This window comes from Globicephala melas, chromosome 19 (assembly GCF_963455315.2).
Source record: "Globicephala melas chromosome 19, mGloMel1.2, whole genome shotgun sequence".
In the NCBI taxonomy this organism is placed as follows: Eukaryota; Metazoa; Chordata; class Mammalia; order Artiodactyla; family Delphinidae; genus Globicephala; species Globicephala melas.
The window spans coordinates 44,590,754-44,615,979 of record NC_083332.1 but is presented as its reverse complement, the minus strand read 5'-3'; the positions used below and the strand labels follow the sequence as shown (position 1 = coordinate 44,615,979).

Genomic DNA, 25,226 nt, shown 5'->3' with positions numbered 1-25,226 from the left:
AGAGGCAGTCAGGTCACCAGGCAGTTTCCTTGAAGAGAGCCAAACACACAGGCAAATGCAGCATGCCAGGCCCGCTCCTGGTCCCAAACGCCCCACGTGAGCCTGCCAGCTCCGGCCTGGTCCTCAGAACAGTCCTGCTCATGTCACAGGAGGCAGGAGTGGGGTGAGCAGGGCAACGACCCCAGCATCCGACCTGGCCCCCTAAAGATGAATAAAAGACCCCTCACTTTCTGTCTTGCAGGTTCTCCAGCAGCCTTTGGTGGCCCAGCATGGCCCACTGAGGGGAACCATGACTGGCTGGCCGACATGTGCCGCTGACCATCCACAGTCGTGTCTCACCAGCACGTGACCCTCCTCCGGCCGCCCCCCACTCGCCCGCCCCGCCCAGGAAAGTGCCTGCACCGCCAGGGACATCATGTAGTAGGGCCGGCTGCGGCGCCCACTGAGCTGCAATGGTTTTGTACACGACCCCCTTTCCCAACAGCTGTCTGTCCGCCCTGCACGCCGTGTCCTGGGCCCTCATCTTCCCATGCTACTGGCTGGCGGACCGGCTCCTGGCCTCCTTCATACCCACCACCTACGAGAAGCGCCAGCGGGCGGATGACCCGTGCTACCTCCAGCTGCTCTGCACCGTGCTCTTCACGCCCGTCTACCTGGCCCTCCTGGTCGCCTCGCTGCCCTTTGCGCTCCTTGGGTTCCTCCTCTGGTCCACCCTGCAGTCGGCCCGCCGGCCCTACGTCTACTCCCGGCTGGAGGACAAGGGCCCAGCCAGCGGGGCGGCCCTGCACAGTGAATGGAAGGGTACAGGTCCTGGCAAAAGCTTCTGCTTCGCCACTGCCAACCTCTGCCTCCTCCCGGACTCGCTGGCTAGGCTCAACAACGTTTTCAACACCCAAGCCCGGGCCAAAGAAATCGGCCAGAGAATCCGCAATGGGGCCAGTAGGCCCCAGATCAAAATCTACATCGACTCACCCACCAACACCTCCATCAGCGCGGCCAGCTTCAGCAGCCTGGTGTCACCGCAGGGCAGTGATGGCGTGGCCCGGGCCGTCCCTGGGAGCATTAAGAGGACGGCCTCTGTGGAATACGGTGGGCGTCACCCTAGCGACGAGGCTGCCAATGGCCTGGCCTCCGGGGACCCAGCTGAAGGTGGCAGCCTTGAGGACGCCTGCATCGTGCGCATCAGTGGCGACGAGGGGGGCCGGCCCCCTGAAGCCGTCGACCCCCCTTCTGGGGGCCAGGCCAGGAACGGGGCTGGTGGGGGCCCACGGGGCCAGACGCCCAACCAGAGTCAGCGGGATGGGGACTCGGGGAGCCTGGGCAGCCCCTCGGCCTCCAGGGAGTCACTGGTGAAGGCGCGGGCCGGGGCTGACGGCGGCGGTGGGGAGCCGGGCGCCAACAGCAAGCTCCCGTACAAGTCCTCGGTGGCGAAGAAGGCAGCCGTGCGCAGGAGGCGCCACCCGGACGAGGCCTTTGACCACGAGGTCTCAGCCTTCTTTCCTGCCAACCTGGACTTCCTATGCCTGCAGGAGGTGTTTGACAAGCGGGCGGCCGCCAAGTTGAAAGACCAGCTGCACGGCTACTTCGAGTACATCCTCTATGATGTCGGAGTCTACGGCTGCCATGGCTGCTGCAGCTTCAAGTGTCTCAACAGCGGCCTCTTCTTTGCCAGCCGCTACCCCATCATGGACGTGGCCTATCACTGTTACCCCAACGGGCGGTCCTCCGACAGCCTGGCCTCGAAGGGAGCTCTGTATCTCAAGGTAGGAGGCCTCAGCCAGCAGGGCCCAGAGCCATGGGGGGAGGCAGGCTGCAGCCAGGGTCCTCGCTCTCTTGGAGGGCATGGGGCAGACAAGACCTTTCATGGAGTGGAACTGGGGGGCCCCCAGCTCAGAGACAAGGGAAATAATGCAGGGACAGGAGCCGAGGCTCCAGGCTGGGTGATCTCAGGCAAGTTCCTCAGATCTCTGAGCCACCATTCCCCCATCTGTAAAGCGGGGGCAACGCAGAGCCTACTCATAAGGTGGGGAGCGGCACGGGAGCGGCGAGGCCTGGGACGTTCCCACGGTGCCGGTGGTGAAGGTGGTAGGCGGTGGAGGCAGGGAGCCCCTTCTCTGAATCATTGCAGACAAATGGCGGTAGGCTTGCAGGCAGGCCTCTCAGGCCCTGGGCGTTACCACACCCGCTGCCTCAGGCCACCAGGCTCACTGGCCAGCATGCCCTCTTCCTCCTGGCTGTCACGCAGCTGCCACACCAGGCCCTCTGCCCACCAGCCCGAGGCTTCACTTCCACAGTCACTAATTAAAGTGAATCATAATTATTTCTGCTAATTTGGATGCAATTGGGAGAGCTTTTAGACCACGGTAATTTGGTCATTACGCATTTATCTTCCTCTGAGCCTGACACGCTCAGCGTGTTGACTTTCTGCTCCCCATCCAAAAGCTGCTCTTGGTGCTTCCAAAGTTTTCCGAAGCACCGTTTGGCCAGCTGCTACAGAACGGGGCTTTCCGCCCCCAGAGGCAGCAGCTGCTTCAGGTGCGGATCTTCTCTGTATTCCCCTCAAGACTTCTCAGTTCTCCCAGAAGGGGTTCCGTGAACGGAGGGGGCTGGTGCGGCTACTGTGGAGGCCCAGCGTGGTGAGGCGCTCATGCCCAGGCCTCAGCTCTGACTGTGCTCAGCCTGTCCAGGGAAGTGCCACCTGTCAGTCAAGCTCCTGCCAGGAGCGAGGGCCCGGCGGATGGTCCACATGGAGCCTGCGGGAGCCAGGGCCACACCCCAACGCCCAGAACTCCCCTCCCATCACTCAGGCTCTTGTGTGGCTCAGCCGGCGCAGATCTGTGGTCCCTGGCTCTCCTGAGATGCTGAAATTGAAGGCACTCCTCTTACAGGAGACCAACCTCCCCATTTTGGCATATGATTTGTCAGTGTTCTGTCTCAGCAGCCGGAGTGACCTTCTGGGGAAGGAAGGGACATGTCAGTTTGTGGGTGGGAGGGAACGCACCCTCTCCCTCCTGCCTGCTCTACTACAGACCGCTCAAAGGCCAGGGCCCCTTCAAGCCTTCCCCCAGCCCACATGCCCCCTCCTCCTCTCTTTCCTCAGCCTGGCACCCCAACTATCATGCCCACCAGGGTCACAAGTCTCCTTGGGACAGCCCCTCCGACACGGGCTTCCCTCCCACCTCCTACCTCTCTGGCTGTTCCTTCCAGGCTCCTTGTCGCCTGCCCATCCTTTAAATGCTGAAGAGCCCTCTACCTCCTGGATCTAAAACTAGTCTTCAGATGTGTTTAATTTGGTCCACACCATTAAAAAATTTCTTGTGTTGGCCAACATTTAAAAATCAAGCAATTTCACATGAAACTCAGTTTGCAACTTCTCTCCCCACCTTGGCAGATCTGGCAGCACCATGTCTGCTGCATTCTGTCCAGCTCTCAGCCTGAGCTGGGGGTTGGCAGCCCCCAGAGCAGGTGGCCCCACTTGGCCAGCCCTCTTCATTTCCAAGCTGTTACACCATGGCCAGCCGGCCCCAGGCACCTGCCCGGGGAAGTGGCTCCACAGCCTCCATTTCCGCACTTGCTGAGGACTCTCTTGCCCTGAGCCCAGTCAATCTACCCGGGCTCCCACTTTCACTTTCCAGATACCTCTGGGTCCACCCCATATCTCCAGCTGCAAGATCACTGCCCAGGCCACCATTCCTCTGCATCCACCCAGATGTTTTGGGCTGTCCTCCCATTTCTAACCTGTCCTCCTCATGTCCCAAGTCTGACTCCTTTTACCCTCTTCCTGCTGCCTCAGGGAGAAGTCAGCCTTCACCTGGGCCCCTCCAACATCCCTGGGCTCTGCTCCAGCAGCACCCTGAGGGGCCTCCATGTGCCGATGCCCCTTGTCTTGGCTGCCCCACCTCAGTGGAGCTCTCCTCAGCGGCGTCCAGCACAAGCCAGCTTTCCCTCGGGGGTTCCTCAGCCCTGGCCCCAGATGTCTTGCTGCCCGCCTCTCCCGTCAGACAGAACTCGAGAGCAGAGCTGTTGTGCCCGGCACAGCAGACCCAGCTCATCTCTGTTGGCGAGAGTGTGCCTCTTTCTCTACGTAGAAGAGTGAAATAAGCGAGGTTTCAGGAGCCAGGCCAGCCCCAGAAGGGCCCAGGGGCTGGAAATGTGCTAGCCGGGCTGCTCCCTTCACCCGGGGCTCCCCGTCCAGCCCTGCCTTCCCATTTACTCTGCAGAGCTCCTCATCCTCAAGGAAAGTGTGCTTTCCTGCTACCGAGATGCCCGGAGAAAGGAGGGAGGGAATGGACTGGCTTCTGCCTCAGGCGTGACAGAGCCTGATTCTGGGCCCTGCTCTATTGACAGTCTTTGTCCACCAGGACTAAAGGCACAACCTCTCAGAGTGATTGTTTTTTGCAAGAGAAACACGAGCCTCTGAGGCTCCCGAGGACTCAAGCCCCGGGAATCAGTTAGGTCCCAGCACATAATAAAGTGGATCTTGGGGACCTCACAGGACTGATGGAAGGAAGAGGGCGGAGGGCTGACATACCTCGTTCTGCGTGTCTTCCCTCCGGGCAGGTTCTCCTCAGCAGCAGGGCCGAGTGGTGCCTCCCTGCACTTGTCTCCGTCCCCACCCAGGATTCAGCACAGGCAGGTGACATGAAGTGCTGAGCGAGTGAGGGGCTTATGCACTAAAAGCCTCAAATGGGCAGTTGTTGAAAAGCGTGGCTCAGTCACCAGGAGCTCAGAAAGCAGTGTAGAGCAGGGGGAGGAATGGGCATGAGCCAAGAATGTCAGATTTGAGCATCAGATTTGAACCGGCCTCAGCCACCAGAGCCTCATGACCCCGGCCACGGATGGTGTAATTTTAGTATAATCCTCATAGTTGTTGTAAGGCTCTAGTAAAGCCGCATCCGTGAAGGGCTAGGCATGGTGCTCACAGCGTGAATATTATTATAGAGGAGGGAACAGACTCCTGGCCTGAGGATGCAGACAGCACCATCGTGTGGCCTCTGGGGGCACTGTGGTTTTAAAGCTGTGTTGTGTTTTTGCAACAGGGGGAACCAATGGTGTGTAATTTCCAAGGGATTCCAGGGGTGGGGGTACCATTGGGCAAAGGTCTGGGCCTGGAATATGGGCAAGAAGTGAATGGTGAACATATGAGCTTACAAACAGCCCCAAATCCAGGCCCATTATCAAGTAACCAGACATTCATCTGCCTGGGCACTGGAAAAGGAAAGATGTGCATCTATCCAGGCTGGGAAAGGGGATGAAGAGCTGTAGAAAGCTAAGGGTGTTCGATGACGAGAAAGACCTCATGGAGGAGAATAATACCAACCTGACTTCAGCAGCAGAAAGAAGGATGGAAGCCTCCCGAGGCTCTCAGAGCAGAGGGCCCGTGATGAGTCCAGGCCACTGTTAGCTGGAGGATGGGCAGAGCTATGCTCAGCAGAGGCCAGGGGCACCCGCGCTGCTGCTGCATGCACCTCAGCCAAGAACTGGCCTCTACAGTCACCCTCCCTGGAGACTTCCCGAGGTCCAGGGTCTCAACATCATACGAAACCCAGTCTGGAATAGATTAGTGAAATATGGGGAAGACAGCTGGGGCTCAGATGGGAGGAAAGCCCAGAGAGGAAGAGGATGTGGATTCAACCAGAGGCCTCTGGGAAGGGCACCCGAGAATGGTCTGGGGAGCACACCAGGAGGGACTCTCCTGTCACAGCCTCCAGCAGAGGGCCTGAGAACCCGCAGGCTAGGTTGCCAACCCTCCCCTCCCCGACCACAGCCCGACAAGGGCTCAGGCTTGCACCAGGCTCACCACTGGGGGCCGAGTTGTCTGTGCTGTACAACTGAGTTGCTCGTTTTCATTATGCCAACCCGTGGAAACAGTCTGCCAGGGTAACCTGCAATTGGGCAGGGAGTCAGGGAGGAGCCCTCGGCCCCACTCCACCTGCCAGGTACGCTGTCTCCAGTGAAGGAGGTGAGCAGCAGGCAAGGACCGAGGTTGGGGAGAGTAGAGCGTGAAGAAGCCCCTGTGGAGGAAGGAGGACTGGGCTCAGGATGGAGGCCATGGGGTGCCTGGGGCCAGCCATGACATAGGTGCCATGGAGACACCAGCCACAGCTGTCATCCCAGATCTGGGGACTAACAGGGGACCACAATCAAAAAGCAGTTAAAATGACTGCTCATGAAGCCAGAGAGGCAGAGACTGGGAAGACAGAGCCGAAGGCAAGGTCCAAGGCATCTCACAGTGGATGAGGGTGGTGGGCTTTGTGGCTGCACCACATCCCAGAGGGGAGCCTAATTCAGACTTCACAGGAATGGGCTCCAAGCCATGATCAGGTCCAGGGTGTGACCAAGGGGAGAAGGAAAGAGCCACCAGGCAGGAGTGGACAAAGAACCAAGGGGCTGGCACTTCAGGGTCATCCATGTGGCCCTTCTGGTCACCAGGAGACAGCAGGGGTGTGGGGAGCAATTTCTGCATCTCTCTCCTGTAAAACCGTGCCTGAATTGTCGGTGGCACTCACCATGCCACAGGCTGGTACTTCTTCATGCATCTGCCTCCCACACTGGAGCAGAAGTTCCTAGAAGCAGGACATGTGCTGTTCTTCCCAGGGCCCCAGTCTAGCCAGGAGTCGACAGAGCTGGGCTTCTGAGAGTTTGACCTGGCTGGGGGCAGGAGTCGCCAGTGTCCCCTTGTGCTCAGAGAAGTGATAACTCATAGGCCTCATCACCAACACCTTGCTTCCTCCCCTACAGGTGCAGGTAGGAAATACACCTCACGACCAAAGAATTGTCGGGTACATCTCCTGCACACACCTGCACGCCCTGCCAGGTAGGGTCCAGGGGCCCAAGCTTCAGCGGGTGGGGAATGTCCCCTCAGAGTGTTGGGATTGGCCTGGCTGGGGCCTGGCAGCAGCTTCATCATCTCTCTGTGGTTCTGCCGCACAGAGGACAGTGACATTCGGTGTGAGCAGCTGAACATGCTTCAGGACTGGCTGGCTGATTTCCGAAAATCTACCTCCTCGTCCAGCGCAGCCAACCCCGAGGAGCTGGTGGCGTTTGACGTCGTCTGCGGAGATTTTAACTTTGACAACTGCTCCTCTGGTGAGGCGTGCTCCTCACCATTAGGGTCGGCCACTCGGGGAGGCGTGGGTTCCAGTCACAGCTGCAAAGACCGGGGTCAGGCAGCTCAAGTAACTTCCTGCTCCTCCAGAGCATGGGGGTGGGACATTTGGCAAGACTATGATTTCTCTGCCCCCAAGAATTCCTAGAATAAGAGGACTTGATCTCCCTAAATAGCTCAGAGGCCACCTCGCTGGAGAAAAAGAGATACCCCACAGATGAACCTCTGGCAGGGAAGGCTGGGAGCCTCTGAAACCCAGACTAATGGGGTTAGCTAATGATACTCACCAAGTCTGTATTCAGCTCTTACTTTGTACCAGGCACAATTCTTTTTTTTTTTAAAACATTTATTTATTTGGCTGTGCCGGGTCTTAGTTGCGGCACGCGGGATCTTTGTTGCCGCGTGCAGGATCTTTTTTTTAGTTGTGGCACACGGGCGCTTTTAGTTGTGGCATGCAGGATCTAGTTCCCTGATCCGGGATTGAACTCGGGCCCCCTGCATTGGGAGCGTGGAGTCTTAACCACTGGACCACCAGGAAAGTCCCACCAGGCACAATTCTGAGGGCTGTTAAAGGGGGCATTCTCAAGGACACAGAAACCCAGTGACAGATGAACCACAGATCCATCTGTCTGGGGACACAAACCCCACCCAGAGGCAGTTACCTGAGGGACAGGGACCTGGTGACTCTGGTCAGACCGGAACCAGGGGCAGGTGGCCCTCCAGGACAGGCCAGACACCCGGAGCTCCTCAGCACTCCCTCCCTCCCTGCACAGACGACAAGCTGGAGCAGCAGCACTCCCTGTTTACACGTTACAAGGACCCCTGCCGCCTGGGGCCTGGGGAGGAGAAGCCATGGGCAATTGGTGAGCTGGGGCTGGGCACGGGCTCTGGGGGGGAGGGGAGGGGGACTGGGGCAGGGGAGGGGCACTGCCGAGGCCTGATACCCCATGGGCTTCCCGGAGAGACCTGCCCCCAAGACCTCACTGCTGGGGAGAGGGGGGGCACTCAGCTGCCCAGCCCACAGAAGCCCTGGCCTAACCCTACTGCCCCAGGGAGGCAGCCCTCCTTGAGGCTGGCTGGGCCCTGCCCGCAGTGACCACTCTCACCCCCTTGTCCCCAGGTACCCTATTGGACAAGGACGGTCTCTACGACGAGGAAGTGTGCACCCCTGACAATCTGCAAAAGTAAGCACCCAGCACCCATGCTGCTGTGGTCAGGCAGGGTAGGCAGATCCAGGCAGCTCTCAGGTCTGGGATGAGCACCAACCCAGAAACAGGTGTGGAGAGATGGGCTCTGCGGGCAGACAAGAGCGCACAGCCCCATGGGACGACGCCTGTGAGAGCCTCAGGGAGGCAAGCTGGGGGTGGGCGGAGGCTGTGGTGGACCTCATGCCTCAGGGGTATCCTTACCAAGAAGAAGCCTCCGAGTAGGCCTGGGGCCTCGAGGTGGTGTTTCCTACACCAGCACCCAGAGTCCGGGTCCACTCTACCAGAGCTTGGCCTGCCCTGAGCCCCAGCCTGCCTTGGGCACAGGAAAAAGGACCAGAATCTCCGAGGGCGAGGCCAAGCGCTGCAGACACCCCTGCCGAAGAGCCCTGGGGATGGCATCTGCTGCAGGAGCCCGGCAGCTGGTAGCCACCCATTAGGCAAATAAAAACACGAACAGAGATAAGACAAGCCTGTCCTTTTCAAAGTAGAGACCGTTCCATCCCAGCCAAACTGCATTCTTGAACCCGAGACTTCCAAAAAGGACACAGTTGAGAGGCCAGCAGCAGAGCCAATTTATAATTCACATCCTGAGACTGCACAGAGCCACGGCAATGGCTCCTTGCAGCTAATTTGAGCCAATTAATTATAGACTAAATTTGAAACATCATCCTATGCCGAGAAAATTATCTTTTTATGAGATGATGATTTAAAAATGACTATCAGTAACTCTTAGATCATTGATGCTGGAATTAATTATCAAAGGCAAAGGACAGTAATGGATTATATTTCTGAGATATGACTACGTTCTGCATGTCATTAGTGTTATTTATCTCAAGGCTGATAAAGACCCTGCAGAAATCCATGTTTGCTGGCTGTGCCTGTCCAGGTGCCCTGTCCATTTGTCCAGGCGTTAGCCGGGCAGGCAGGCCTGTGTAGTGTCTCTCAGTGGCTGCACCTCTCACTCCCAACATTGGCCTGCATCTGCCCTCTGAGATGGGGTGTTCCTTGAAGGCTCCTTACCACCGATTTTCAGGCTCTGGAGGAAACCTGGCAGGAAGCAGATGGCAGTCAAGGAGTCAGAAGACCCAGACTCAGGGCGTAACATTCCACCTGAGCGCCCTGCCCTCCCTGTAGATCCTTGACCAACACATACGCATCCCTATCAGTTTCCTTCCACTGAGAAATGGGGCGACAGCTGCATCCTACCTTATTCCTTTCTTCACACACCTGGTCCCCAAAGTGTTCTGGGGCCACAGTCATCATTCTTGTGTTAGGAGGGACAGTGGAGGCTCAGAGGCTTGATGGCAAAACCACTCAGGGACTGACCGACACAGCAGTCCAGTCCTGGGATGGGGTCTGGTTGTCTCCTGGCTCCCCTGGCCCCCTGCTGACCTGAAACAAGAGTCATGGGAGGCCTGGGGACTTCCAGAAGAGGAAGGTCCCTGAGGCTCACTGCAAAGATCAAGTTCCCCAAAACAGGACACTCTTAGCTCAGAGCAGAAACCATCCTGGAGAGGGGCTGGGCAGTTCTGTCCCCAGCTTGGTCACAGGCTCTGGGTGGTGCCAACGTTCTAGTTCAGAAAGGGAAAGAGAGTGCTGCCAGCCCACGGTGGACATGGGACGCTCCCAGGCAGATTCTGGAGTGGCCCAGGTCGGTCAGGAACTCAGACTCAGGTGCGGTCTCTGTCCATCCCAGTCCCTTTTGGGGCTCACAGGGAAGACAGATCTTAAATGCAGGGGTTTGGTCTGACTTGCGGGCAGAACGCGGCTCCACACTCAGGACCTGGACCGCAGCGGGGGCGGGGCTCACCTTGCCTTCCTGTGCCTTCTGTGTGAGCAGGGTCCTGGAGAGCGAGGAAGGTCGTCGCGAGTACCTCGCCTTCCCCAGCAGCAAGAGCCCTGGGGGAGGCCAGAAGGGACGCAAAGAGCTGCTGAAGGGCAACGGCAGGCGCATTGACTACATGCTGCACGGGGAGGAGGGGCTGTGCCCAGACTGGAAGGCCGTGAGTCTGGGCTGGGCTGGGCTGGGCATAGGGGACCCTAGCCCTGCACCCCTTGGCAGCACTGAGCTCTCCTCTGGAAATGGGACGTGCCCATCCAGGAGGCCTTTGGGGCCCATGGATCCTCCCACCCCTCTGCCTTCAGGAAGGTCTGGGCCAGGCCTCTCCTTTACAGGATGCCCTTTGGGTCTAACTGGGATGTTTCTCCTCCCCCCGCCCAGGAGGTAGAAGAATTCAGTTTCATCACCCAGCTGTCGGGCCTGACAGACCACCTCCCGGTGGCCATGCGACTGATGGTATCTGCGGGGGAGGAGGAGGCATAAATGGGCCAAGTCATCACGAGCAGCAGGGCCTCCACCAGCCCTCTGAGCTGCAGTCCCTCCCTGGCCATGTCCCCTCAGCGAGCACCACCCGTGCTGGGGGAGGCGGGCAGGGGCCTGGGAGAGCTGCAGCCAGTCCTGGGTGAGCTGGAACCAGCGCTGCCCAGCACCTCTGGGCACTCGCCATGGACAGGAGTCAGGCCGGGCTTGGGAGTCCTGGCTGCCCAACCAGTGCCATTCTTTCAAATTGTTATTTTCTACAAATCTACAGCACAACCTAGTTTGTAACCCGTGGGTTAGTATGAGAACCGGGTTTCTGTACTCTTTGTATCTCTTTTCAAGCTTCGTCCAGGGTTCATTATTTTTGTCTGCTGCCATGTTGTCTCGCATGCCTGCACCCTCGCATGCACGCTGCCCGCATGCCATGTGCCACGCTGTAGCCACAGACCCCTCACTTGGGCCTCACCCAAGGCCAAACTCCAAACACAATCAGAACCAGCCAAAGAAGCATTCCTGGACACACGGCCGCCGGCTCGCCACCTCCAGCCTGGACAGCTCATGAGCAGGGACCGTGAGGGCTGTGTCCAGTTACCAGCGAGCCCGGGCTCTTCCCCAGGGTCTTGCATTCAAGGGCGATTACATTTTAAAGAAAATCAAAAAAGTTAAGAACAAAAACAACCCTTCACTTTAAAGGGTCTGCAAGCCACGAGGGAGAATGCTGCTTTTCCTAAGACAGGCACAGCAGAGCCTGGAGCCTCCCTTGGAGACTCCAATCTGGGCAATGGAGCCATAGACGGGAATCCAAGGAAAGAGCATCACTTTTTTACAGGAAAAAGGGCAACTCACGGCATTAGGGGGGAGGGGAACTTCTGGTTTTGAAAATGATAGATTTGTAGCTTCTCTTCTGTCAAAACCAACACATCCTCTTTCTGCCTGATCCTGTCTCCCCTCCGGACACCCTTCTGGTTTGGGACCAATCTTTTCCTGGGGACTGTCCCCATCCACGTGCTGGCTGAGCTCAGGAACCGTCCACCTGCCTCTGGGTGGGGCTGCGGCTCTGTCCTCCCAGGCCAATCCTCAACAGCAACCTGATCTGGGGGCCCTGGACAAAGGGGCTGGAAGCCAAGGCACAGAGCAGCCTGTCCCCTCACCAGCGTGCAGGCCGGGGGTGGCAAGGCCAATGGCCACTGCTCGCCCCAGGCAGGGAGTGATACTGGCTGGCATCCACTCTGCCACCATGTGACCAGGGCCAGCCCCAGGCACACGCGCACAGCATGGCAGAGCCTGCAGGTGAAGCCCACAGCTCCTCATCCCACGGCAGCACTGCCTCTGCCCACTGGCCTTTTTAAACTCACCTGGGGACGCCCCCCAGAGTCACGCAGGGAGGGTTTTGTCTGCTTCCAGGTGCGAGGCCCCTTCGACTCTGGGAGCTGTTACTGACAACTCCCAATGGTCTCCCCTCTTCACAGCGCCCCAACCCATGTGCCCGCCTGGCTCGAGGCCAGTTCTGCCCAACGAGGCTGGGGACACACCAGGACCATGCTGCCAGGAGCCTCCTGGTGCCAATAAGCTGATGCTGTGCCTTGTCACCCACTGAGCTGCAAGAGGGACCAAGAGGGGGCCAAGGCCAGAGGCCAGGCCTGCGCTGGAGTAAGACACTCCTGAGAGCCACACTCACAGTGGCACTGGTTGGTCTGAATGCCCCTGGCTGGGGCAGCAGCTGAGCTGAGGGCCTCACTGCTTGGAGCACTTCCCTGGCCAGGCCCCCAGTCCCACCCCCCAAGTCAAGCCAGGAGGGGCTGCTCACCGTCTAGGGTGTAGTCCTCCTTGGGCTCTCTGCTGCACCCCTCCTCCAAGGCTGTGGCTCTTGAGGCCCTGGCTAGGCTTCACTGGATCAGAGGTCTCCAATCCCAGGAGCAGCCAGGAATCTGCTCACAGGTGGAGCTCAACGGGGCAGATGTGATGCCTAGATGTCTGGGCCTGAGCCGAGGCCCCTAGGCTGCGGGTCAGCTGTGTACCCAGGACAGCAGCGGAAGCAGGGCCAGGGCTCCTGAAGCAGAGCGACTCCAGCACAGCTTTCATCCTTCAGAGGGGCCGCCTGCCTCCCAGGGCAGCTGGGGAGGAGCCAAGGCACAGGGGGCCATGCTTCTCTCCCTACTCACAGGGCGGCCTTAGGCAAGTCATACCTCCCTGTGCCTCAGTCATTTCCTGTCCTAACAAGGTCACCTCTGCCCAGCCTGCCTAGTGTCCAGAGCAGAGCTGGCCTGGCTCCCCTCTCCCCTCGCACTGCCCTCTGGCAGGGCATCAGCACTGAGGCCGCCATCACCCAGCCACGAGTTTCATCAAGCCTGTGCACCCCCGGGTCTATGTACAAGCCAGACTTTTCCATTCCGATTTTTAAAAAAGAAAGAAAAGAAATATCTCAGATGTTTCTGTGGCATCTAGGCCTGGGAAGGATGGACCAGGGGTCACCCAAATCCCCAAGGCCCTGCACCTGCCCCGGGCCCAGCCTCCTCCAGAGAAGGCAGGAGGCAGGGGTCAACTTTGGAAGAAAACGGTCATTTCATTTGTCCAGACCACCTTGAGTTTTAAGTATGGATATTAATCTTGATGCTTTTTAACTATTGTATTAACTTGCTGAGATTTAGAAATACTGTTTTAAAAAAGAAAAAAAGACTTTTTTAATTTCTGTATTTTTTTCTGTATTGTATCCTCATGGGACATTAGGGGTTTTATATGGTAAGCACACCTGAGGTTTTGGTAAGAACATTATCAAATATATATCCAGACGATTCTTCCCTAGAAGAAAAACAATCTTTACACCTGATAAAATATTTTGAAAAGAGAGGTGTTTTTTTTTTCCTTTACTGGTGCTGAAAGGATGGATAATGAGGAAAAAATAAAACTGTGAGGCTCAAGGCTGGTGTTCTCCACTCATTTAAGTGAAAAGCTAGGCTGGGCCCTGCTCTGACTCCAAGGGGCTAGGCGGCCAAGCGGGGCTGTGGGGAGGCCACTGTGGGGGGCCTGCCTTTCCTGCCTCTCCCCACAGGATGGGCACAGCCTGAGTCTGCCCTGAACCACCAGGAAATCAGGCCCCTTGGGTTCTCTTACTCCCTCTGGAACTGGGAGTAAACAGCAGAAGGGCACCTTGAGTGTGGGAAGAAACAAGGCTAGGGCCTCCTTGGGGCTCTCTGACCTTCTCTGGCAAGGCAACGTCGGGGTGACTGCACTCATACCCATCCGCCCCAGACTTCTAGGGGACGAGGTCCTTCTGCTAAAAGAGGGGCACACGGGAAAGGGCCGTACCTCCTGGCTCCCTTCTGATGGCTGGTTTCCTGGGTCTGCCTCTGAGGAACTGCTTTGGGACAGCCTCCTCCCTATCCTCTGAAAAGCAGCCTGGTGTCTAGGTGCTGGTCTTGGTCACCTGCTGGTGCTGCACATGGAGGCCAGACCCTTACAAATGTGGACTGGTGCCACTACTTAGCAAGTGAAAGGGTCTGAACTCGGTCTTTGGCCTGGCCCTGCCAGGGTCTTCAAGGCCTGGGGCCCAGCCATAAGTCTGCGACTCTGCCCCCAGAAGCCCCTCCTAGCTGAAGCAGGCAGGTGGGACTCAAAGGTCCCCAGTGCAGGCCAGGCTAGGCCAGCTCCCACGAGAGCAGCATGCCCACCCCAGCACTGCATAGCCAAGAGCAGCCCAAGCTGCCCAGCCCAGTCAACTCTGGCTCCACTCCCTGGTTGGGTAGGAGGGACGCTGTAGCCTTGGAGCTTTCTGAGCACTTCATAACCACTGCAGGGTGGGCTCCTTGGCCCCTCCTCAGCTCCAAAGCCATCCCCGCTTCCCACCATATCTGGAGCAAGGAGCCACAGAGCAAAAACACAAAAAGGGAAGAGGTCTCCTCCAAGCCCAGAGGCCGAGCCGGGCCCTGAAAGGAGAGGCACCTTCACCTTCCTTCACAGAAAGCCACACCATTCAGAGCCTGGCACCCTCAGCCACTTTATTTCTCAACAAGTGAGGGTCAGCACCCACGGTCCAGGGCATCTGAGAGCGTGAAATCCACAGTGACATCTCCAGTGTGGGGGTTGAACTCCACGGTGTAGGTGATGGTCTGGGGGCCACCTGGTGGCACTCTGGGGTCTAGTGTGGTGTTGAAGAAGTACACAGCCTGCTTGCAGTGGGGGTTCCAGCAACAGTACCCCTGCAGGGGAAGCAGCAAGAAGGCGGTGAGGGCTTCTGACACCCCAGCACCCTCCTGGCCAGCCTCCAGCCCAGGCAGCTCGTGGTGGGAAGCTGCTGTTCAGGGCCGGGTGACCTGGGGCCACTGAGGAGTTATCATCTGGCTGAACTTGCCAGGAACACCTGGAGCGCAGGCAGGTGGCACGGCGGCACCTGCTCTCAGGGCCGGCCCACTCTGGGACCCGCGCACACAGCACTACCTTGTCCTCCGCAGGCTTCAGGAGGCCGGTGCTGACCGTGCTGTCCGGGGTCAGGTGGTATTCCATCCACAGGACGGCTCCGTGGCTCCTCCCAGACCTGGGGGTGAGGGTGGGATGGGGGGTGGGAACGTTGGGCCAAAAACAAACAGCTGCACGAGAGACTGGCTAAGCATGGTCATGGCTCCCCTCTGCTTTTCAGAAACCTCTCGTCTCTTCCACTTCCATCCTGCCCAGTGAGGAGGCTCCTAACACTCCAACTGACTAAGGCAACTCAGTAAAATGCTGAGCAAGAAGAGCCACAACCCAAAGCTCCCACTCACTCCCCACAGCCTGGCCAAATACTCAAGAGTAACCCTGGGGCAGGGCCAGCTTGCTGCCGGACCAGCCTCCTCGGCCTGAGGTCACAGAAAGGTTTGGCTCAGAAGGCTCAGAGAGGAGTCCAGGCATCAAAGTCTAGAAGAGCTCTCCCAGATACTCTGGATGGCAGGCACAGATGGGCAACTGTCCTGCCTCCCCCTTGTCACAGGAGCCCAAAGGGGTTCTGGGCTCACGGCCTCCACCCAGTTAGAAGAAAGTTTTTCCTCTGGGAAGAAGCCGCCCCTCCCCATGAAGGGAGCTAGGGCTGGAGCTGGATGGGCCTGACCGTGCATCACAACGACAGCCCCTACCAATTCCTAACCTGCTTTAATTCCCAGGAGAGTTCAGGAATATGATCCACTGGGTAACCATAGCAACCAAATTCACATTTCTCTGCAGCTGTGTGTACCATGCTGCTTAGCTCAAAGGGAGCCTCAGATGTGGGAGGATCTGAGAGAGCCCACTCTGGCTCGCCCTCCCCACCCAGAAGCTGTGGGGACCCACTATACACTCAGGGCCACTTCAGGAGGGGCAAGGCTGAGACAAGGACAGCCATCCCACCCACATGAAAGTGGCCAAAGTAAGTGCTTAGCCACTCGGGCAATAACTATGAGAAAACAACCCTGCCACTTCCCCCACTGCCCCCACCTTGGAGACCACGCTCACCTCTTCAGCTCGATGGCACCCTCAGCACAGACAGGCTGCAGGGGGACCGGCTGCCGAAAATCAAAGGTCAGGATCTGCTGGGGCTCGGAGCGGCTGCGGCACGGGTACTCCCACAGTGGGTGGGGCTCGGCCTCCTTGCTCTCCCTGAAGTCGAGGGCGTGCTGAGAAGGGAAGAGGAGGTAGGGGTGTGCAGAGACAGAGCCGGGCGACCAGGGAACAAGGCCATGTCCTCGGCTCCAGGGTTTATCTATGCCAGTGGCCCCTAACCTCCATGGCCCTGGTCCCTCAGGGTAATTGCCATAGTCACGTGGGGCAATGGGTCCTCACAAAAGACCACAGGTGCCTAGCCAGACCAGCTGGCTTCTGTTCCTGCCACCATTCACAAGCCGTTTCCTCAGTAAGTCACTCTAAGCTTCATTATCTCCCTTTTAAAACTGGATGACTGGGAATTCCCTGGTGGCGCAGTGGTTAAGAATCTGCCTGCCAATGCAGGGTTCGATTCCTGGTCCGGGAAGACCCCACATGCCGCAGAGCAACTAAGCCCATGTGCCACAACTACTGAGCCTGCGCTCCAGAGCCACCAAGCCACAACTACTGAGCCCGCGAGCCACAACTACTGAAACCCACATGCCTAGAGCGCATGCTCCACAACAAGAGAAGCCACTGCAATGAGAAGCCCGCGCACCGCAACGAAGAGTAGCCTTCCGCTCACCGCAGCTAGAGAAAGCCCACGCGCAGCAACGAAGACCCAACCCAGCCAAAATAAATAAAGTAAAATACAATAAAATAAATAAAATAAAATATAAAACTGGATGACACTGCCCATCTCACGAGCTACCTTGAAGACCAACTGTCTATTGATGAAAATACCTGTCATTTGGACACTTGCCCATTCAGTGACCCTTTCTGAGCACTACAGCTGCCAGATCACCCCCATACAAGGCTCCCAGTCTAGATGGAGACAACTGGAAGACAAGCGAACACAGTGCCTGGGGGACACTGACCAGCTGAGAACAGGGCTGGGCAGGAGAGCTGCCCGGACGGGTGATCTCTAGGCTGCCTCTTGAAGGTTACACAGAAGTTGGCAGCAAAGAGGAGAGTGGACAAAGCCCAGCAGGGGAAGGGTGAAGAGCAGTGCAGAGCGGGCCGAACAGTGCGGGGTGACTGCTGGGGTGGGAGTAAGGGCTCAGGGAGCCTTACAGGGTTTTCCTGCAGGAGACAGACAGGGCCAGACTTCGGATCTACAGATTCACCTGGGCTCCCTGCGGAGGAAGGCTGACTGGGAGAGGCAGGAGGGTGCATGGTCAGACAACGAGAGATCAAAGTGCCCCAGACCAGACCAGCAGCAGCGGGGGAAGAAAACTGGCTCACAAAGGACCTGATGGTTATGGAACCCAACAACCAACTGCAAGGGAAGGTGAAGACTTGTCTGGGAGGTTGCTGGGGCCCTGAGCCCAGCAGGCAGGTATGAAGCGGCAGCAGGTCTAGGACAGGAGCACTGGAAGGGGCCAGGCTCAGGGAGGGGAAAGAGAAGATGGATTCTGGAAGCATCAGGTCACAATGCTTGAAGTCATCTCGGTGGAGAATCCACAGCTCTTAGCTATTTGGTCTGAGCTCAGGAGAGATGCAGACACTGGCCAGCAAAGAGAGAAGATGGGGACAGCTATGGGGGTCTGGGCAGGGGCCTGGGGGAGACCTAGAACACAGGACACATTAGGAGATGAGAAGAGGGGAGGAATCCAGGAAGGAGCCTGAGAAATGGCCAGGGGGAGCCCGGGTGTGCAGTGGTTTCTAGAAGAATCGAACAGTTAGTGGTATGCTGTGAAGAGGCAGGTAAGATGGAAACTGAAAATGTCCACTGGATTTATTTACTTAAAATATGTTTACACAAGTAATCCACAATCACTGTAGAAAAACTGTAAACAGAAAGATAAGCAAAATGAGGAAAATATTAACCACTTCCTAATCACACAACTAACATTTTGGTGTCCACTGCTCCACCCCTTTTTCTCTGCATGTGCAAATTTTTTCTAATTAAAAAGAAATTGGGGCAACTTCCCTGGTGGCACACTGGTTAAGAATCAGCCTGCCAACGCAGGGGACATGGGTTCAAGCCCTGGTCTGGGAAGATCCCACAGGCCGCAGAGCAACTAAGCCTGTGCGCCACAACTACTGAGCCTGCGCTCTAGAGCCCGCGCTCTAGAGCCCGCGAGCCACAACTACTGAGTCCACATGCCACAACTACTGAAGCCCACGCGCCTAGAGCCTGTGCTCCGCAATAAGAGAAGCGACCGCAACGAGAAGCCCGTGCACTGCAACGAAGAGTCGCCCCCGCTCGCCACAACTAGAGAAAGCCCGTGTGCAGCAACGAAGACCCAACACAGCCAAAAATAAATAAATAAATTTATATTATTAAAAAAAAATTAATATTGTACACAATTTTTAAAGGTTACTTTCCATTTATAGTTATTACACGTGTGAATTTTCTTAATACATAAAAATGGGATGGTGCTCCCTGCCCTGCCCTTCTAATGGGGCTCATGACTCTTCACATCCATCCTGGCTGAGCCAAATATCGCTGGCACTTTCATGACTGCTCTGGGTTCTGGGAGATGGAGACCCTGGTGGCTGACTCGATCCCCTACTGATGTACAAATAACCCTGCAGGACCTTCCTTGCACATCCCACCCCCCTCCATGCTCTAGCACTTTCCCCTGGAATAGAGTCCCCAAAATGAAAATAGCTGGCTCAGAAGGTTGCCAAAATTGCCTTCTAGAGAGACCGTCCGAAAAGAGAACAAGCTGCTGACACTGGCAGGAATGGTTCCAGTGGCCTGGTGATGGACAGGCCCCAACCCAAAATTCTGATTCAGGGGTTACAGCCCAGGGGCTAGAATGGCCTAATACCAGCCAGACTTGGAGACCCAATGGCTCTCAGGTTCATGCTCATGGTGAACCAAGTAGAACGGATACACCTGCCCTCGCTGCCCCCAACAGAGGAGCTCTCTGCGTGCTGCCTGCACTGCCCAACCCAGGTCCCTCCATGGAAGCCACACGTCCCCATCAGAAGCCTGTGGCCATGTGGAGTGGGTGGGTGGGACACTGTGGGTGGGAGCTGTGGCCCTGCCTACCTTAATCATATCATCCATGATGTGCACACTGAAGCCTTCACAGTCACCACAGGGGCTCCGGATCCTCCACAGGTCCTGTAAGGAAGGCACAGCCTTACTGACACCCACCCAGCCAGGGCACACCAACATCCGCACTCACCCAATGGGGGCAGGTGGGCAGGCACACCAAGGGCTCTGTGGGACAGCACAGAGATGTCCACGCCCACCCAGGCACACGGAAGTGTGGTGACAAGAGCAGGAAGGGTAAGTGAGGTCAGGCTGGGGGGCTGCCCCAGGTCCAAACCTGAGGCACATCTTGCTGCTCCCGCAGGCGTGGAAGAAATGCCCACAGTTGAATGGGCCCAGAGACACCAAAGACCCAGGATGGTTCCTCAAACCTGTAAAGCCCCCCATGATCCCAAGCCCTCTCCTATGAGGGACAATCGGCCAGAGCTACCAGGATAGTGTCTCTCCCTCCTTGTCCATCCTGAACACCGGTTCATTGGGAAGAGCTCTATCAACCAGTTCTCGAGGCTCTACGCCTATAAAGAGAGCGTGAGGACAGGATCCCCGGAGGGGACCAGAGGTGCACTCTGGCCAGTCAACGTTGCATTCTCTGTCTCTTGGACATATGCCTAGGAACAGTGTCATTCTCCACATTCCCTCTTTGGCCATGAAAACCAGAATTTACATGGAATCTGATCAAGTGAATAAAAAACATAAAAGAAATGCCCAGAAAATTAAGTGATGGAACCACTAAGCTACTAATGGATAAAGCCGTTCTTATCAAAGAAATATCAAATGACATTCACGCTACATTTCAGGTTAAAAGCATTTCAAAATCCTTTTAATAAAAAATGCCTTTCCCAAAATGACTTTGTGACTGTGGTTCTGCTTTGATGAGAAAATTAAAATGAAGGTTTTCAATTTTTCTCGCATAAAGAAGCTGACTCGCCCATCTCAAAATGCTTTTAACAACGGGAGCCTCAGCTCTCTTTTTTTTTTTGCCAGAACAGTCACTTTATTAACAGGAAGCGGGGGCCAGGCCTCTCGGCCCAGCGTGGCGCGGGCTATGTGTGAGGTATGGTAACAGAATTGGAGCCTCAGCTCTTAATGAGAGCAGAGCAAGCTGAACAGCTTATCTTCTGAAACTCTTAATTTATATTTTAAAATTATTCTGATAAGCCATAATTGTAAAATGACAACACACAGCCATTTCCATTTCATGTGCCAAATTACTTCATTTTTTACAAAGGCAAGCCTCTTCTATTCAGTCCTGCAGTGTGATGACACAGAAAAACAGAGGCCCAAACTATTAAGACCCTAGTTGCTCCATCTGCATCCAAAGTCTTTACAAGAAAACAAGGTTCCCCCCATCCTCCGCCCGAAAACTTCTGGGTGGCCTACCCTGAACTCCACGACCATCATGTGCAGCGAGGCAGCCTGGGGCATCACCACAGCGCCAGGCGCCAGGTGCCTGTCCACAGCAGTCCGTACATACCAGAAGTACAGGTTGTGCCACGGAAGCAGGCTGGTGGTGAAGAACGGCTCACCCAGGAGGAGAGAAACCTGGCAATCAGAGCAAGAAGCAGGACCAGGGCGTCAGAAGGATTCGGCTGAGGAGTAAAGGACAGGTTACAAGTTTCACAGGCACATTTGTTCATTCATTCACTCACCCACTTGGTCAGTCAGTCAGTCAACAAGCATATCAAGGTCTGCACCTGCCCTTGAGGATACAAAGATGAGAAACAGACATGAGCCCTGCCCTCAGGAGTGCAGAGTGGAAGGGGCAGCAGACAAGGCTGGGGGCCGTCCTCAGAGAGTGCAGTAAGCTCTGACAGAAGCAAGGAAGGGGCTCGTGGAGAGACTCTAGAGGTAAGAGCATAGGGAAGAGTTTCCAGGATGGCATCCTGTAAACCCTACTCAAAGCCTTATCATGACAATTTATTATCAGCGCTAGTCTGTCTCCTTCACCAGGCTCGGAGACCACAGAAGTAGGGACAGAGAAGTGGCAGCACAGTATTCCCAGCACAGCACCTGGCCCAGAGCAGATGGTCAGTGAAGGTTTGCTGATTAGATGAATAAATGCATGAACAGGAGACAGAAAAGCAAAGGAGTAGGGATTACAGGCAGAGGGATGGGCAGAAGCAAAAGCAGGGGTGTGAAATAGAGAAAGGCCCTTTTGGGAGCTTGTCAGACGAGCAGGTGGGGTAGGACGGTAAAGAAAGGGTGAGGCCACAGAGGTGGAGAGAAGCCAGGTCACCAAAGGCAGCTGATGACAGATAAAGGGGACTGGACTCTGCCCTGGAGGCAAGAGGGGATCACGAAAAGCTTTAATCAGGGTTTAGTATGAGAAGGAATGTGCTTTAGAAAGATCCCTCAGGAGTTCCCTGGTGGCCTAGTGGTTAGGATTCTGGGCTTTCACTGCTGTGGCCCACGTTCAATCCCTGACTGGGGAACTGAGAGATCCCACAAGCCACACAGTGTGGCCAAAAAAAAAAAAAAAAGAAAGATCCCCAAAGTATGTAGGAAGCAGGGAGGCTACCTGCAGGTGGAGCTGGGGACAGGACATGACTTGGGCGAGCACTGCTATAGTCCAGGCAAGAAGTGGGGAGTCTGTGTCAAAGGGAGGAGAACCAGACAGCAGATGCTGAGGAGCCAGACCACCCAGGGCTGGGCCCAAGCAGACAGGCATCAAGGACAGGGCCAGTCCAAGATGACACATGGGTTCCTAGTTGAGATGACAGAGATGCAGAAGGAAACAACGAAAACAGAAAGGGGTTAGCCCTGTGTATTCCCTGCTCCCCCAACACTGAGGCAAGAATGCCCACTCTCACCACTTCTACTCAACAGTGACCTGGAGTCTAGCCAGTGCACCATATCAATGGCTTTCAGAATTTAAATTTTCTTTCTTTCTCTTTTTTTTTTGGCCGTGCCGTGCGGCTTGTGGGATCTTAGTTCCCCAACCAGGGACTGAACTCATGCCCCCTGCAGTGGAAGCGTGGAGTCCTAACCATTGGACCGCCAGGGAATTCCCTAAATATCTTTTTAATCCTCAACTATAAGGGAAAGAAAGAGCAACTTGTACACGAATGATCAGAGCAGCATCCTTCATGGTAGCCAAAAAGGAGAAACCACCCAAATGTCCATAAACTGTCCATCAATATGGATAAATAAATGTCCATCAGTATGGACAAATAAAATGTGGTACAGCCATACAGTGGAGTATTATTCAGCAGCAAAAATAAATGAAGTATTGATATATGCTGTAACATGAATGAACTCTGAAAGAAGCCACCTACGAAGGACTATACGTAGCATGATTCCATTTATATGAAATGTCCAGAACTGGCACATCCATACAGAAGGAAAACAGGCTAGTGGCTGCCTAGGGCTGGGAGGCTGGGGATAAATAGGGAGTGACTGCTAATGGGCAAGGAGTTTCTTTCTGGGTGATGAAAATGTTCTAAAATTGATTGTGGTGATGGCTGCATAATCTTATGAATATACTAAATCACTGAACCGTACACTTTAAATTTCCTTGCTGCATGAACCATATCTCAGAAAGAAAGCTGTTCTTAAAAAAAAGGCATGGGAGGAAAACAGGCAAAAGGCTTAAACAGATATTTCACTAAACAAGATATAGAATAGCTTATAAGCACATGAAAAGGTGTTCAACATTATTAGGCAAACACAACTCAAAACTACGAGACATCACCACACACCCACTAAAATGGCTATACTTAAAAAAAAAAAAAAAAAAAAAAAAGAGGGCTTCCCTGGTAGCGCAGTGGTTGAGAGTCCGCCTGCTGATGCAGGGGACACGGGTTCGTGCCCCGGTCCGGGAAGATCCCACGTGCCGCGGGGAAGCTAGGCCCGTGAGCCATGGCCGCTGAGCCTGTGCTCCACAACGGGAGAGGCCACAACAGTGAGAGGCCCACGTACCGCAAAAAAAAAAAAAAAAAAAGAGACAATACGAAGTGTTGGTAAAGATATGGAGAAACTGGAACCCTCATACATCACTGGTTGGGATATAAAATGGTATACCCGCTTTGGATAACAGTTTAATAGTTTATTTAAAAGTTAAACAGTGAATTCCACTGCGGTCCAGTGGTTAGGACTCGGCACTTTCACTGCTGAGGGCCCAGGTTCAATCCCTGGTCAGGGAACTAATATCCCACAAGCCATATGGCACAGCAAAAAAAAAAAAAAAAAAGAGTTAAACAAAAATATCACACAACCCAGCAATTCCAAGCCTAGGTATCTAAGGGAACCGAAAACACAAACCCTCACAAAGACTTAACATACCCATGCTCACAGTAGCATTATTCATAATAGTCAAAAACTGGAAACAATCCAAATGTCCACCAACAAGTGAATGGGTAAACCAAATATCACACAGTCATACACTGGAACACTACTCAGCATTGAAAAGGAACAAAATACTGACACATTCTACAACACGGATGAACCTTTCAGCCATGAACAGTGAAATAAGCCCGACACAAAAGACCACATATTGTATTATTCCACTCACACGAAATGCCAAGAAAAGGCAAAGTTACAGAGAGAGAAACCACATCAGAGGCTGCCTGGGGCTAGGGGCTGGGTGATGGAAGTTCTAAAACTAGACAGTGTGACAGTTATATAATTCTCTATATTTACTAAAAAATCTTCAAATTGTACACTTGGAATGGGTTAGTTTTGTGGTATGTCAATTATATCTCAATAAAGGGGTTAAAAAAAATGTTGGCAAGAAAGATGACAGGCTCCAGCTTGAAGGGCCTGTGGGATATGTGAGATTTGAAGACCCGGCTTGGACACCCACGATTCCCACCTGGGAAGGGATGTGATGGTCTCGAGAGGAGATGCAACGGAAGAGGAGAGGACAGACAAGAAGAGAGCACCAAGGACACCTGCAGGGAAGGATCAAGTGAAGGAAGAGAGACCGATGAAGGACTGAGAAGGAGCAGCCAGAAAGAGAAGAGGAAACCCTGGAAAGGCAGCCTCTTAAGGGCCTAAAGAGAAGTATGTTGAGGAGGGAGAGGCCCCTGTTGTGAGGGTGCAGGAGGCCAGCGCGATGAAGCGACAAGGAGACCGTGTCTAGTAGCTAAGGTTACTGAGGGCCGGGAGCAGTTTCGGAGGCACACGGGGGACTGAGGAACAGATGGGAGGCGGAAGCGTGCACAGCAGTGCTGTGAAGGGAAAAGGGAGGGGACACGATGTGCTGAAGTCGCTCTTAGCAGAGCTCGTCTGCCGTTGCTGAAGGAGCAGCCATGAGCCACTTGAGAGCTGTGCAAGTATTTGCTCAGCAGGCATCTCTGCAAACCTCACCACACCCTCAACAGCGGCGAGTCCTTAGCTGGTGAGTGACTGGGGGACACACAGTGAGGTCCGGAGAAGGGGGCAGTCAGGCTGTCTCAGAGCCGTGCTGTCCAGAGCAAACGCAGAGCACTCACTACTTACCTTTTTACCCTCCAAGTCTGCAGGTGTTAATAATTCAGGCCGTTTCTCTATTATATTAATTTTATCTTCCAAGTGGTTAGCCTTGAAGATCTTAGAGAGAAAACAAAACTATTGTTTTTGTCCAGAAAAAGAACATCTCAGTTCCTTTATCTGTGTGCAGTTCTCTGGCCAAACAGTTCTGGAGCACCACTTTCAGCTGCTTTGCAGAACTTCTCCCATCCAAAGGCCGCCTACAGACCTCAGATGAGATCAGGAGCAAAATGTCATAAGAGCAAAAGAAATTTCTCTTGCAGGCACATTGGCAAGACTTAGCTGTAGGCTTGTAGTTCTGGTGGAGGTAGGTTATCCCTCAGAGAGGGAATCACAGGCCAGGAGGAGAAACACTGTCACAGAACCAACCAGTCAGGTCAGTTTGTGAGCAGTGACTCCGTGGGCGCTGGTGCCCCAGAAACAAATCTCAAATTCAGTTCTATCACCACAAAGACTTTAGTTTTTTTCATTTTATGTGAAGTGAGGAGAGAAACCTAAACATCTTCAGCCACAACAAACAAAGTAGAG

General features: G+C 55.0%; 2 protein-coding genes and 1 long non-coding RNA gene across 9 annotated transcripts in view; 1 reads left to right on the top strand and 2 right to left on the bottom strand.

Annotated features, from left to right (window-relative positions):
• SMPD3 (sphingomyelin phosphodiesterase 3) overlaps positions 1–13,554 on the top strand; it is an 82,110-nt gene extending 68,556 nt beyond the window's left edge. For 3 of the 4 annotated variants that reach the window (XM_060289523.1, XM_060289521.1, XM_060289522.1), the window contains 6 exons: positions 242–1,763; positions 6,742–6,817; positions 6,934–7,089; positions 7,882–7,971; positions 8,229–8,292; positions 10,157–13,554. In XM_060289523.1, coding sequence (XP_060145506.1) covers positions 453–1,763; positions 6,742–6,817; positions 6,934–7,089; positions 7,882–7,971; positions 8,229–8,292; positions 10,157–10,544 — 2,085 coding nt within the window. In that variant the 5' untranslated portion in view covers positions 242–452 and the 3' untranslated portion in view covers positions 10,545–13,554. The remainder of the gene's footprint in view (positions 1–241; positions 1,764–6,741; positions 6,818–6,933; positions 7,090–7,881; positions 7,972–8,228; positions 8,293–10,156) is intronic. The other variant, XM_030863567.2, reaches the window with a different exon arrangement.
• LOC132594021 (uncharacterized) lies at positions 11–6,727 on the bottom strand. The gene is made up of 3 exons (XR_009560134.1): positions 5,801–6,727; positions 3,812–5,404; positions 11–2,954 (listed from the first exon to the last, which is right to left on the bottom strand). It is a non-coding gene; the product is annotated as an uncharacterized lncRNA (long non-coding RNA).
• Positions 7,329–25,226, bottom strand: part of PRMT7 (protein arginine methyltransferase 7) — a 56,356-nt gene continuing 38,458 nt past the window's right edge. For 2 of the 4 annotated variants that reach the window (XM_030863561.3, XM_030863560.3), the window contains exons 13-18: positions 24,669–24,758; positions 20,610–20,771; positions 19,224–19,298; positions 16,094–16,254; positions 15,071–15,167; positions 7,333–14,832 (exon numbers count right to left, since the gene is read on the bottom strand). In XM_030863561.3, the coding sequence (XP_030719421.1) occupies positions 14,653–14,832; positions 15,071–15,167; positions 16,094–16,254; positions 19,224–19,298; positions 20,610–20,771; positions 24,669–24,758 (765 nt within the window). In that variant the 3' untranslated portion in view covers positions 7,333–14,652. Of the gene's footprint in view, positions 14,833–15,070; positions 15,168–16,093; positions 16,255–19,223; positions 19,299–20,609; positions 20,772–24,668; positions 24,759–25,226 lie in introns of all 4 variants that reach the window. The other 2 variants (XR_009560132.2, XM_030863563.3) reach the window with 2 other exon arrangements.